The sequence below is a fragment of the Bufo gargarizans genome, chromosome 2, assembly GCF_014858855.1.
Source record: "Bufo gargarizans isolate SCDJY-AF-19 chromosome 2, ASM1485885v1, whole genome shotgun sequence".
NCBI classification, from domain to species: domain Eukaryota; kingdom Metazoa; phylum Chordata; class Amphibia; order Anura; family Bufonidae; genus Bufo; species Bufo gargarizans.
In genome coordinates this window covers 163,561,765-163,575,188 of record NC_058081.1, presented here as the reverse complement: position 1 = coordinate 163,575,188, position 13,424 = coordinate 163,561,765, and the positions used below count along the sequence as shown (strand labels likewise).

General features: G+C 41.8%; 1 protein-coding gene across 14 annotated transcripts in view; it reads left to right on the top strand.

Moving 5' to 3' along the window:
- Positions 1 to 13,424, top strand: part of MYO5A (myosin VA) — a 160,722-nt gene that overhangs the window by 96,954 nt on the left and 50,344 nt on the right. For 7 of the 14 annotated variants that reach the window (XM_044279656.1, XM_044279655.1, XM_044279650.1 and 4 more), the window contains exons 11-15: positions 3,588 to 3,669; positions 7,574 to 7,714; positions 7,801 to 7,926; positions 8,911 to 8,994; positions 11,916 to 11,918. In XM_044279656.1, the coding sequence (XP_044135591.1) occupies positions 3,588 to 3,669; positions 7,574 to 7,714; positions 7,801 to 7,926; positions 8,911 to 8,994; positions 11,916 to 11,918 (436 nt within the window). The remainder of the gene's footprint in view (positions 1 to 3,587; positions 3,670 to 7,573; positions 7,715 to 7,800; positions 7,927 to 8,910; positions 8,995 to 11,915; positions 11,919 to 13,424) is intronic. The other 7 variants (XM_044279658.1, XM_044279660.1, XM_044279651.1 and 4 more) reach the window with 1 other exon arrangement.

Sequence of the window (13,424 nt, the reverse complement as noted above, 5' to 3'; positions counted from 1 at the left end):
TTGTTTTAATATTGATGATTTTGGCATACAGCTCATGAAAACCCAAATTTCCTATCTCAAAAAATTAGCATATCATGAAAAGGTTCTCTAAACGAGCTATTAACCTAATCATCTGAATCAACTAATTAACTCTAAACACCTGCAAAAGATTCCTGAGGCTTTTAAAAACTCCCAGCCTGGTTCATTACTCAAAACCACAATCATGGGTAAGACTGCCGACCTGACTGCTGTCCAGAAGGCCATCATTGACACTCTCAAGCAAGAGGGTAAGACACAGAAAGAAATTTCTGAACGAAAGGCTGTTCCCAGAGTGCTGTATCAAGGCACCTCAGTGGGAAGTCTGTGAGAAGGAAAAAGTGTGGCAGAAAACGCTGCACAACGAGAAGAGGTGACCGGACCCTGAGGAAGATTGTGGAGAAGGACCGATTCCAGACCTTGGGGGACCTGCGGAAGCAGTGGACTGAGTCTGGAGTAGAAACATTCAGAGCCACCGTGTAAGGGCGTGTGCAGGAAATGGGCTACAGGTGCCGCATTCCCCAGGTCAAGCCACTTTTGAACCAGAAACAGCGGCAGAAGCGCCTGACCTGGGCTACAGAGAAGCAGCACTGGACTGTTGCTCAGTAGTCCAAAGTACTTTTTTCGGATGAAAGCAAATTTTGCATGTCATTCGGAAATCAAGGTGCCAGAGTCTGGAGGAAGACTGGGGAGAGGGAAATGCCAAAATTGCCTGAAGTCCAGTGTCAAGTACCCACAGTTAGTGATGGTCTGGGGTGCCATGTCAGCTGCTGGTGTTGGTCCACTGTGTTTTATCAAGGGCAGGGTCAATGCAGCTAGCTATCAGGAGATTTTGGAGCACTTCATGCTTCCATCTGCTGAAAAGCTTTATGGGGATGAAGATTTCATTTTTCAGCACGACCTGGCACCTGCTCACAGTGCCAAAACCACTGGTAAATGGTTTACTGACCATGGTATTACTGTGCTCTCCTGACCTGAACCCTATAGAGCAGGGGTGCACAACCTTTTTTGGTCTGGGGGCCGCATTGTCACATCGCTCTATTTCAAGGGGCCGCACATAAAATAATGTTGATCGGCGCTCACCTGCCTATTACACAAGCCAGTGCAAAGTGACTGGGGAGGAGTGATGGCTGCCGCAGTCGTGCTGCAGATAATCGGACATCTTTCATCCTGATAAAATATGCAAATCAGCCAACAAATGAGCAATTCCTTGTTTATCGACTAATCAGCTGCACGATTATACCGGCCAGATGTAAGATATGAGCGCTCCTATGAACACTTGTTCCCAGTAATTGTCCCAAATATCGCGCTGCAGCATAGCCCCTGAAACCGAAGAGTTATACTTACCTGCTCCCCACCGCTCTGGTCCTTCGAACTGCCTCCGCTGTTTACACTTGGCAGTGCATGGACATGGTCATACACCACTCCAGCCAATGACTGGCTTAGGCGGTGATGTGGCCACAAGCAGCGTGTGACTGCTGAAGCCAGTCATTGACTGGAGCCGTGCAAGTGACCATGGCCATGCACTGACAGGTGTAAACAGAGCAGGAACCGCAGGATGGAGGCAGCGCAGAGGACCAGAGCGGAGTGGAGCAGGTAAGTATGAATCTTCTATTTCAGAGGCCATGCTGCAGGAACTTGTTAAAAATCATTTTTACCAGAAAAGTTGTGACATTTCCTTCCAGCCTTCCTCTTGTTTATAAATCAGCGTTTTCCTTCACTGCAGAGGATGGAGCTCACTGGTTATCACCATCTCCTGCCAATCCAGTTATAGGTGCCCTGCAGTAACCAGTAAGCACATTACCTTACTAGTGGGGAAGGCGCCTATTGGTTAATGCTTGAATGAAAAGGCCTTAATCACCAAACACTTTTTTGTGATTTAGTGCGCATGGTGGTTCAAACGATTGTAACTATCTTATTTGTTGGACTACCAAGATCATTTTTGCAACAATTTTTATTTGGGGGAAACTGTACAAAACGTTTTTTAAAAAGTATATATTTTTTCAAACTATAGCTCCTTATTCTTTAAATATGCAAACTGACACCAAAATAAATTATTATAATTAGTTCTCAATTTTGTGTATTTTGCTATATAATATGAAAAGTTTTACGTGAATGGGGCGGTAATGGTGACTGTTTTGATTGGTGTGGGTGTTTTTTCTTTTATGTATAATATATAATATATTTCTTATAACTATATAATATATTTCTGCTACATAATATGTCCCCCAAGAGGTCATAAAAAGACCTTGGGGGACACTGTCACTTTTTTAAATTTTTCCTTTTTATTTTATTTTTTAATTTATTTATTTTTCAAATTTTTTAAATCATTTTGTAACTTTTTTTTAAATAGATTTTTACCACATAATTTGTCCCCAAGAGGTCACTGAAAGACCTTTGGGAGACAATAAGTGACTTTTTTTTGTTCTATTTCCACTGTAACTGGAGCATCCAAAGGAGCCCCAGTTACAGGGAAACCAGCCTGCTGCAGAGGCTTTGTACCAGGGCAGCGCTCCTCTGTTCCTGAGACACCCAGAGATCACGTGATCGCTGGGTCTACACTGCAGAGCGCTCATAGAGGAGAAGGCAGAAGCGCTAATAAAGCGCTTCTGTCTTCTCCTCGGCTTCCCCGCTCTCACTTATAGCCGGGGACCCTTTCTGCTCCTGCTACAGTGCAGGAGCAAAACCTGTGATCCATCTGCTGTGCGGCGCTCTGTGCAGAAACACAGCTGATTGCAGGATCAGCTGTGTTTCTGCCCAGCAGGCCGGGGGCCGCAAACCATGGCTCTGGGGGCCGCATGCGGCCCGCGGGCCGCAGGTTGTGCACCCCTGCTATAGAGAATCTGTGGTGTATTGGGAAGAGAAAGTTGAGAGACGCAAGACCCAACACTCTGGATGAGCTTAAGGCCGCTATCGAAGCATCCTGGGCCTCCATAACACCTCAGCAGTGCCACAGGCTGATTGCCTCCATGCCACGCCGGATTGAAGCTGTCATTTCTGCAAAAGGATTCCCGACCAAGTATTGAGTGCATAACTGAACATAATTATTTGAAGGTTGACTTTTTTGTATTAAAAACACTTTTCTTTTATTGGTCGGATGAAATATGCTAATTTTTTTAGATAGGAAATTTGGGTTTTCATGATCTGTATGCCAAAATCATCAATATTAAAACAATAAAAGGCTTTCACTACTTCAGTTGTGTGTAATGAATCTAAAATATATAAAAGTCTAATGTTTATCAGTACATTACAGAAAATAATGAACTTTATCACAATATGCAATTTTTTTTTAGAAGGACCTGTATTGTAATGAACAGTTAATGGAGTCATTTCACAAGGATGACTACTTTCCATGTGCCTTATTTGGGGAAAAAAAAGTGATCACACTTCCCCTTTAAATGTGATAAGTTACCCCAGAACTTTCTTCCAATGATTTCTCGTAATTGCTTTTTCAATAAACATCAGCAGATACAAACATTGAAAATGCCCATAAATATAATATTCAAGCAAAGACTGGTAAGCTTCATGCATCATTTTACTAATCACCAATATTTTCTTTCTTTTTCTTACAGTTTTGAAACATTTGAAATAAACAGCTTTGAGCAGTTTTGCATCAACTACGCCAATGAGAAGCTACAGCAGCAGTTCAACCTGGTGAGCAGCTGAGGACCTCATTCCTTTAGGCTGGTCATAGACTAGATTTCTTTTTCTGAAACAAGGACCTCTCAGTATTATTATATATTTGAAAGCACTATTAATTCCATGGCACTGTACATCATAAATATTGGGACCTCGACACAATTGTAACATTTTTGGCTCTATACACCACCACAGTGGATTTGAAATGAAGCGAACAAGATGTGCTTTAACTGCAGACTGTCAGCTTTAGGCCTCATGCACACAACAGTATTTTTTTGCGGTCTGCAAAAAGGTGTTCCGTGATCCGTGTCCGTTTTTGTTTCCGTGTGTCTTCCTTTATTTTTGGAGGATCTCCAAACATGAAGGAAAGTAAAAAAAAAAATATCTAAGTTTAGTTTGCCATGCGGACGCGGATGACAATTTTGTGTGCATCCGTGTTTTTTCACTGACCCGTTGTCCGTGAAAAAAATAGGACAGGTCGTATTTTTTTCACGGACTGGAAACACGGATCACTGACGCGGATAAAAAACTGCATTTACCGAGTTTTCCACGGACCCATTGAAAGTCAATGGGTCCGCAGAAAATCACGGAAAACGGAACAACGGACACGGGACACAACACCGGTCGTGTGCATGAGGCCTTAATTTGAGGGTATTTACATCCAAATCAGGTCAACGGTGTAGGAATTACAACAGTTTGCATATGTGCCTCCCACTTGTTAACAAACCAAAAGTAATGGGACAGAATAATAATCATAAATCAAACTTTCACTTTTTAATACTTGGTTGCAAATCCTTTGCAGTCAATTACAGCCTGAAGTCTGGAACGCATAGACATCACCAGACGCTGGGTTTCATCCCTGGTGATGCTCTGCCAGGCCTCTACTGCAACTATCTTCAGTTCCTGCTTGTTCTTGGGGCATTTTCCCTTCAGTTTTGTCTTCAGCAAGTGAAATGCATGCTCAATCGGATTCAGGTCAGGTGATTGACTTGGCCATTGCATAACATTCCACTTCTTTCCCTTAAAAAAACTCTTTGGTTACTTTTGCAGTATGCTTTGGGTCATTGTCCATCTGCACTGTGAAGCGCCGTCCAATGAGTTCTGAAGCATTTGGCTGAATATGAGCAGATAATATTGCCTGAAACACTTCAGAATTCATCCTGCTGCTTTTGTCAGCAGTCACATCAATAAATACAAGAGAACCAGTTCCATTGGCAGCCATACATGCCCACGCCATGACACTACCACCACCATGCTTCACTGATGAGGTGGTATGCTTAGGATCATGAGCAGTTCCTTTCCTTCTCCATACTCTTCTCTTCCCATCACTCTGGTACAAGTTGATCTTGGTCTCATCTGTCCATAGGATGTTCCAGAACTGTGAAGGCTTATTTAGATGTCGTTTGGCAAACTCTAATCTGGCCTTTCTGTTTTTGAGGCTCACCATAGGTTTACATCTTGTGGTGAACCCTCTGTATTCACTCTGGTGAAGTATTCTCTTGATTGTTGACTTTGACACACATACACCTACCTCCTAGAGAGTGTTCTTGATCTTGCCAACTGTTGTGAAGGGTGTTTTCTTCACCAGGGAAAGAATTCTTTGGTTATCCAACACAGTTGTTTTCCGTGGTCTTCTGGGTCTTTTGGTGTTGCTGAACTCACCGGTGCGTTCCTTCTATTTAAGAATGTTCCAAACAGTTGTTTTGGCCAAGTCTAATGTTTTTGCCATCTCTCTGATGGGTTTGTTTTTTGTTTCTTCAGCCTAATGATGGCTTGCTTCACTGATAGTGACAGCTCTTTGGATCTCATCTTGAGAGTTGACAGTAACAGATTCCAAATGCAAATAGCACACTTGAAATAAACTCTGGACCTTTTATTTGCTCATTGTAATTGGGATAATGAGGGAATAACACACACCTGGCCACGGAACAGCCGAGAGGACAATTGTCCCATTACTTTTGGTTCCTTAACAAGTGGGAGGCACATATGCAAACTGTTGTAATTCCTACACCGTTCACCTGATTTGGATGTAAATACCCTCAAATTAAAGCTGACAGTCTGCAGTTAAAGCACATCGTGTTGGTTTCATTTCAAATCCATTGTGGTGGTGTATAGAGCCAAAAATGTTAGAATTGTGTCGATGTCCCAATATTTATAGACCTGACTATATATGATAAAAATACAAATACGATAAACATGAAACTACTAACAAACTGGTACAGCGGGTTAGAGGACCCTGTCACCAAAAACTTACAATATACAGTACACACGGCAATCATTTGCAATTTGGTTACCTTGTTTGAATGTTCTGATCATCTGGAGATGTACCAGAAGAAATCGAATAAAGTTCTTTAGTGCAGGACTTCTCAAACCATTTTGATACCTGGACATACAAAGAGGTATCTCCCAAGGAAGAGAACAACCTTGCCTGCTCCACCTCTTGGAAGTGGCTTCCTGTGAGTCAAAATCCGACTTTCCAACAAGCCTTGGGATTTGACAAGAGAATATAGCAGAGAGATATCCATGCCATATGTGCTGTTGATTGCATAGTGTGCCAAATTTCATGCTTCATCTCCCTTAAGAAGTGACTAGTAACCATTGTAACTTCCAGTGTCTGATGGCTCACTTCTGCTGGGTGTTTCTGAAGTGTGATATATCACTGCTGGAAGTATATAACAAGGCACTTGTTTCCAAGCATCTTATCATATAGGACAGCAGGATTGCTGTCCCGAGTGAAGGACTGTTGGAAGGTATGCCTGTGAAACATCCTATGTGAATGAACTGCATTGTTTGGTCAAGTATATTATAGTCATGGAGACCTTGTGCAGAATCATTTACCGAGTAAAACATCTGCATCCTACATACCTATATGCAAGGAGATCAGTGTATTTAGTACTTTTTATCCGCCCATGGTCTCCATCACAGAATCTGGCAGAAGAGTGAATGTCGTCAGAATCTCGCTGTAGTTCAGCTACAGGCTTTGGGCTTGTCGAATTGCTGTGCCCTCTGCACTTTCATTGACAGGGCCAGGCAGTTTAAATGTGATCACGTCTAGTCCTGTGTGCAGAGGGCACAGCAGTTACAGAGAGAGCAGAGCCTCTAGGTGTAAAGGCAACGCCCCCGTTGCTCCTAGAGGCTCATTTGCATATATTAAAACTGCATTTTTCTCAGCAACGTTGATACATATGAACATGGGACCAACACAGATGTCTTCAGCTGCCAAGCGCCCATGTAACAGGTCAGACAGTGTCATAGGTACAAATCTGCTGACAGGTGGTCTTTAACTCTTTTGTCTGCATATTCATAGTTGTGAAGCTGAAGTTTAAAATGAGCGATGCTGCAGGGAAGGGAATAAGACCTTTGGCTTTTTCGTCAGTAGTTTTTGCTTGTTTTATGTGCAGTATATGTGATCAGAAACAAATACACACATAGGCATGCCCTTCTCCTCTCCAGCTGATGGCAGAGGTGCAAAGGTTTCACCTGCTTGGGTATTGGATGGCCGATCTGGTACACAATTTTTACCAGAAGCATTACAGAGTTTGAGGTTCTGTATTAGTAACGCAGTCTCATGGATTACACCAGCAATGCTGTACATTACTCAACTTCTCTCCCACTTAATATATGTCTTAGAAAACGTTTACCAAGAACTATTATGTAGCTCAAGGGTCAGCAACCTTTGGCACTCCAGCTGTTGTGAAACTACAATTCCCAGCATGCTCCATCTATTTCTATGAGTTCTGAGAAGAGCAGATATGCATGCTGGGAGTTGTAGTTTCACAAAAACTGGAGTGCCGGCGGTTGCTTACCCCTGATGTAGGTTCTTTTCTTATTCCTAACTCTAATGAATTCCGCCCCGGGCCTGTATCTTCTGCATTTTTCTTCTAATTTTCTGATGTACATTTTTGTGTCCTGCTTACAGCATGTGTTTAAGTTGGAACAAGAAGAGTACATGAAGGAACAAATCCCATGGACCCTGATTGATTTTTATGACAACCAACCCTGCATCAATCTCATAGAGGCCAAAATGGGTATTCTGGACCTGCTTGATGAGGAATGTAAGGTAGGAAAGTCAGGTTTTGTCTTGAAGACCTGTCATTATCCATGAACAGTTCTTCATTTAACAACTTTTTATTTCATATTTGGCAGATGCCCAAAGGATCGGACAATACCTGGGCCCAAAAATTGTATAACACACAGCTCAAAACCTGTTCATTGTTTGAAAAACCACGTCTCTCCAATGTGGCGTTTATTGTACAGCATTTTGCTGACAAGGTAATCCTAGTTCTTTATTTAGCTTTTGGTAAACCGGAAATGCAAAATATATTTGCACTTGCTAGAAAAAGGTGGTCTTTTATTGTGTCATCACCTTCCAGTTATAAGAAGTTATCCCCTTTCCTGTGGATAGGGGATAACTATTAGATTGGTGCCTAATAGTAAATCAGTCTTAGTTATCCATAGCAACCAATCAGAGCTCAGCTTTCATTTTTTTCAGAGCCCTGTAGGAACTGAAAACTGAGCTCTGATTGGTTGCTATGGACAACTAAGACTAATTTATTATTCAGGTTAATAAACGTGGCCTATTGTGTCAGAAAGATGGTGTTCTCCCTGGAACAGCGATGGTGATTGTGGAATACGGTGCGCGAAGCAGATCGATTAAGGAAACTTAAGAGACCTTATGTACCCAAAAACAAAACCACCAGCTAAACGTTGTATTCAGAGTTTGAATAGTATTATAATAATGTATCCACTTGCTTGTTCATCTTGTCGTACAATCGCTGGAGGCGGGCTACTTTTTCATGGGCCACCATGTAGTTGTACAGTGGACACTTTGGGGTAGATTTATCAAAACTGGTATAAAGTAGAAGTGGCTTAGTTTCCCATAGCAACCAATCAGATTCCACCTTTCATATTTCAAAGCTCCTTTGAAAAATGAAAGGAGGAATCTGATTGGTTGCTATGGGCAACTAAGCCAGTTCTACTTTACACCAGTTTTGCTAAATCTCCCTCTAGTTTGAAACCATGAAATGAAGTTCCGAGGTTGTCAGCTAAATACACTTTCTTGTTTCTCTAGAAATGAAAAGAAACATTTTGTATCTAAACTCTTTCTGCCTTTTTTTTTATTTGATGTTAAAAGTTTCAGTATTGCTATAAAAGTGTTTTCCGGGACTTTAATATTGATGACCTCTTCTCAAGATAGGTTATCAATATCTCAATTTGCAGAAACCCCTTTAATGTTCCTTATTACATTACGTACAGGTAGAATATCAATGTGAAGGCTTTCTGGAGAAGAATAAAGACACCGTGTTTGAAGATCAAGTGAAAGTTCTCCGAGCGAGTAAGGTTGGTGGAATGTTCTGTTACGTTTCATGCAGCGACTAGAAGCCATGACTGTTTTATTCTTTTCCATACAGTAAAACACATTTCATTCTCCAGTAGGTTCTACTTTGAAGAAACTGATGTAAAGGTTAATTTGTATTATATGGGTTTTTAAAAGAAATGTTTCTTTAAATGTAAACATTCTAAGTATTACTTTTACGTGTACTAGGAATATTCAGTCTATCACTGCATGAGAATATATTGTCACTGGAAGACCTTGACCCTTTTACTGATTAATAAACGGTTGACTGCAGTCGTGTAAGTGAATGTGGTCATTGGAAGAGTTCTCTGGGATTTTGATATTGATGTCCGATCAGTGGGGGGTCCTTCTCCTTGCACACCTGCCAATTAGCTGTTTAAAGGGAATCTGTCAACCCACTTCTGGACTACATGCATAGTACTACAGATAAGGAGACCAGATCTCCATTTATTTTCCAACTGCCCACTGTCGGCACGCAAAGCTGCACCAAAATACACAATGTATGTCAACACAGCTCTGAGGGTTGACAGTGGGAAAATAAAAATACTGATCTGGACTCCGTATCTGCATTACTACTCGTGTTACAGTAGATAATAGTCCAAAAAATCGGAGCGACAGATTCCATTTAGGGAAGTTGCAGCCCTCATGGGAGCTCTGGTGAGCACCACTTACTAAGCCCAGCACTGTACATTGTATAGTGGTTGTGCTTGTTATTTGCAGCCCAGGCCCGTTCACGTTAATAGGACATAGAACATATGACTGATGAACATGACATTACTAATCTCTTCAAACAGCCGATCAGTGGAGCAGCCGAGAATTGGACCCCCACTGATCAGATATTGATGACTAATACTGAGGATAGACCATCAAATTCCAAGACAACCCCTTTAACAGAACAGGGAAGTGCAATTACAGTATTTTTTGCTCCATAAGATGCACCGCACCATAGGAAGCACCTAGGATGTAGAGGAAAATAAGAAGAAAATCTATTTTTTATCAGACCTCTGTATCAGACTCCCATTCCTCCTCAGATCAGGCTTCCAGGCTCCATCAGACAAAAAAAAAAAAAAAAAGAACTTGCCTCTCCTTCTCTGGAAGACGTGACACTCACCGCTCCCTGGTCTTCAGCACTTGGAAGAAGACCAGGGAGCATGAGTACAGCCAACTCTGTGCTTTACTTACCACTGCCTGCCCCTCTTCCATACTAATGACCGCTTCTATAATGGAAGCAGGCATTTGGAAGGAAAAAATGAGTCTCATGGAGCAAAAAATATGGTATCTATTTAACATTGCTTATATTTATATTATACATACAGTACAGACCAAAAGTTTGGACACACCTTCTCATTCAAAGAGTTTTCTTTATTTCTTTCATGACTATGAAAATTGTAGATTCACACTGAAGGCATCAAAACTATGAATTAACACATGTGGAATTATATACATAACAAAAAAGTGTGAAACAACTAAAAATATGTCTTATTCTAGGTTCTTCAAAGTAGCCACCTTTTGCTTTGATTACTGCTTTGCACACTCTTGGCATTCTCTTGATGAGCTTCAAGAGGTAGTCACCTGAAATGGTCTTCCAACAGTCTTGAAGGAGTTCCCAGAGATGCTTAGCACTTGTTGGTCCTTTTGCCTTTACTCTGCGGTCCAGCTCACCCCAAACCATCTCGATTGGGTTCAGGTCCGGTGACTGTGGAGGCCAGGTCATCTGGCGCAGCACCCCATCACTCTCCTTCATGGTCAAATAGCCCTTACACAGCCTGGAGGTGTGTTTGGGGTCATTGTCCTGTTGAAAAATAAATGATCGTCCAACTAAACGCAAGCCGGATGGAATAGCATGCCGCTGCACGGTGCTGTGGTAGCCATGCTGGTTCAGTATGCCTTCAATTTTGAATAAATCCCCAACAGTGTCACCAGCAAAGCATCCCGACACCATCACACCTCCTCCTCAATGTTTCACGGTGGGAACCAGGCATGTAGAGTCCATCCGTTCACCTTTTCTGCGTCGCACAAAGACACTGTGGTTGGAACCAAAGATCTCAAATTTGGACTCATCAGACCAAAGCACAGATTTCCACTGGTCTAATGTCCATTCCTTGTGTTCTTTAGCCCAAACAAGTCTCTTCTGCTTGTTGCCTGTCCTTAGCAGTGGTTTCCTAGCAGATATTCTACCATGAAGGCCTGATTCACACAGTCTCTTCTTAACAGTTGTTCTAGAGATGTCTGCTGCTAGAACTCTGTGTGGCATTGACCTGGTCTCTAATCTGAGCTGCTGTTAACCTGCGATTTCTGCGGCTGGTGACTCGGATGAACTTATCCTCCGCAGCAGAGGTGACTCTTGGTCTTCCATTCCTGGGGCGGTCCGCATGTGAGCCAGTTTCTTTGTAGCGCTTGATGGTTTTTGTGATGCACTTGGGGACACTTTCAAAGTTTTCCCAATTTTTCGGACTGACTGACCTTCATTTCTTAAATGATGGCCACTCGTTTTTCTTTACTTAGCTGCTTTTTTCTTGCCATAATACAAATTCTAACAGTCTATTCAGTAGAACTATCAGCTGTGTATCCACCTGACTTCTCCACAACGCAACTGATGGTCCCAACCCCATTTATAAGGCAAGAAATCCCACTTATTAAACCTGACAGGGCACACCTGTGAAGTGAAAACCATTTCAGGTGACTACCTCTTGAAGCTCATCAAGAGAATGCCAAGAGTGTGCAAAGCAGTAATCAAAGCAAAAGGTGGCTACTTCGAAGAACCTAGAATATGACATATTTTCAGTTGTTTCACACTTTTTTGTTATGTATATAATTCCACATGTGTTAATTCATAGTTTTGATGCCTTCAGTGTGAATCTACAATTTTCATGGTCATGAAAATAAAGAAAACTCTTTGAATGAGAAGGTGTGTCCAAACTTTTGGTCTGTACTGTATATACTTAACATCTTATTCTGAAGTGGGATTCACAATCTAGTTTTCTTTTCACATATGCACTATGATGAATTTCCTAGAAAAGTGATAAAACTCTGACTAGGTTTGTGGCGCATGGAAGGAAATCCAGGAAAATACAGGGTGAATGAACAAACTCTATGTAGATGCCTCTGGTCAAATTGGTACTAGGAGCTCTGTGCACTGAGCCATCATGCTGCCCAAATTGCATTGTAGGCTTCACTGGGCCGGGGCTTGTTAGTGAATATATTGTATGTAAAGACCTGAGGAATTTGCCGGTGATACATTAGTCTAGAATAATAGTATATGAAATATAATTTGTCTTTGTTTGGTTATGTGTACCAATGTAATGTGCGCCCCCTTGTGGGAACAAATGCACAAGAGATTTCTTGGGATTTAAAAACAAACTAGCCCAGATTTACTAATGTGTCCACGCCTAGAATCTGTCTAAAATGTGGCTCAAATTGGCAATTAGGGTTTCTCCAATTTTTCATCTCGCTCAAAAAGGTGATTTGCCAAAGTGGTGAGGGTGTTCTAAAAAGCAATTTTTTTGTCCCAACCTGTCACTTGCAACATAATGAAGGACAGAGTTGTAATTAAATGACCCCCACTGTTTTCAAATCAGTAAAATGAACTTAAACTGTAGGTTAGTGAATAGCCGCACATTAGAGATTCATTTTAGGAATTCATCTATTTCATTGGAGTAAATGTGTTTATTTTATTCTCTCACCATTGCATTGTATTTCTTCCTTTCTTATTCCATTTGTGTGAATCCCATTCCTCAGAAGGTAATGTTCATCACATATCTAGATTCTTTGTTATTCTGCATTTTTGATGCTTTGCCTATGCTTAAGCCTAGAGGAGGGGTGCTTGGGAGAAACATATGATAAAAATAGCATGATAATTGCCAATGAAAAAGCAGAACTTTTCTTTCTTTATGTGTAGTGCTTTAAGTGGCTTTGCTGTGCATTGCAGTTTTATCAGGAGACTCTCAGTATAAGAGTGCACTCGCTTGACCATGTCCGTTTTGCGGACCGAACGTGGATGCGCAAAACACGGACACCATATACCCTGCATCACGGTGCGGACCTATTGACTTCAGTTTGCTGTGATCTGCATGTGGCGGCCCAGGATAGGACATGTACTAACCTAGCAATGAGGCTGCATGGACCCAGAAGCACACAGAAGGGCTTCCGTCTTCTTCCAGGTCCGTGCAGCCACAGGTCTTCTCTTTGGCTGCAACATGCGGATAGCAGCTATGCAGTTTGCACCTAACAAGCATTTTGATAAGTAGCATGTGAGCCATACTAACAGGTCTTTAATGACTACATTTCTGTGAGTGTCTTGTGCAGACGTTCCTTTTTATTTATATTTCTTTTCAACATCGCTGAGACGTTTTTTGGTGAAAACAGCGTATGTTGTGTTGGGTTGCCCCCACCCATGGCCATCGACGGAGGGAAA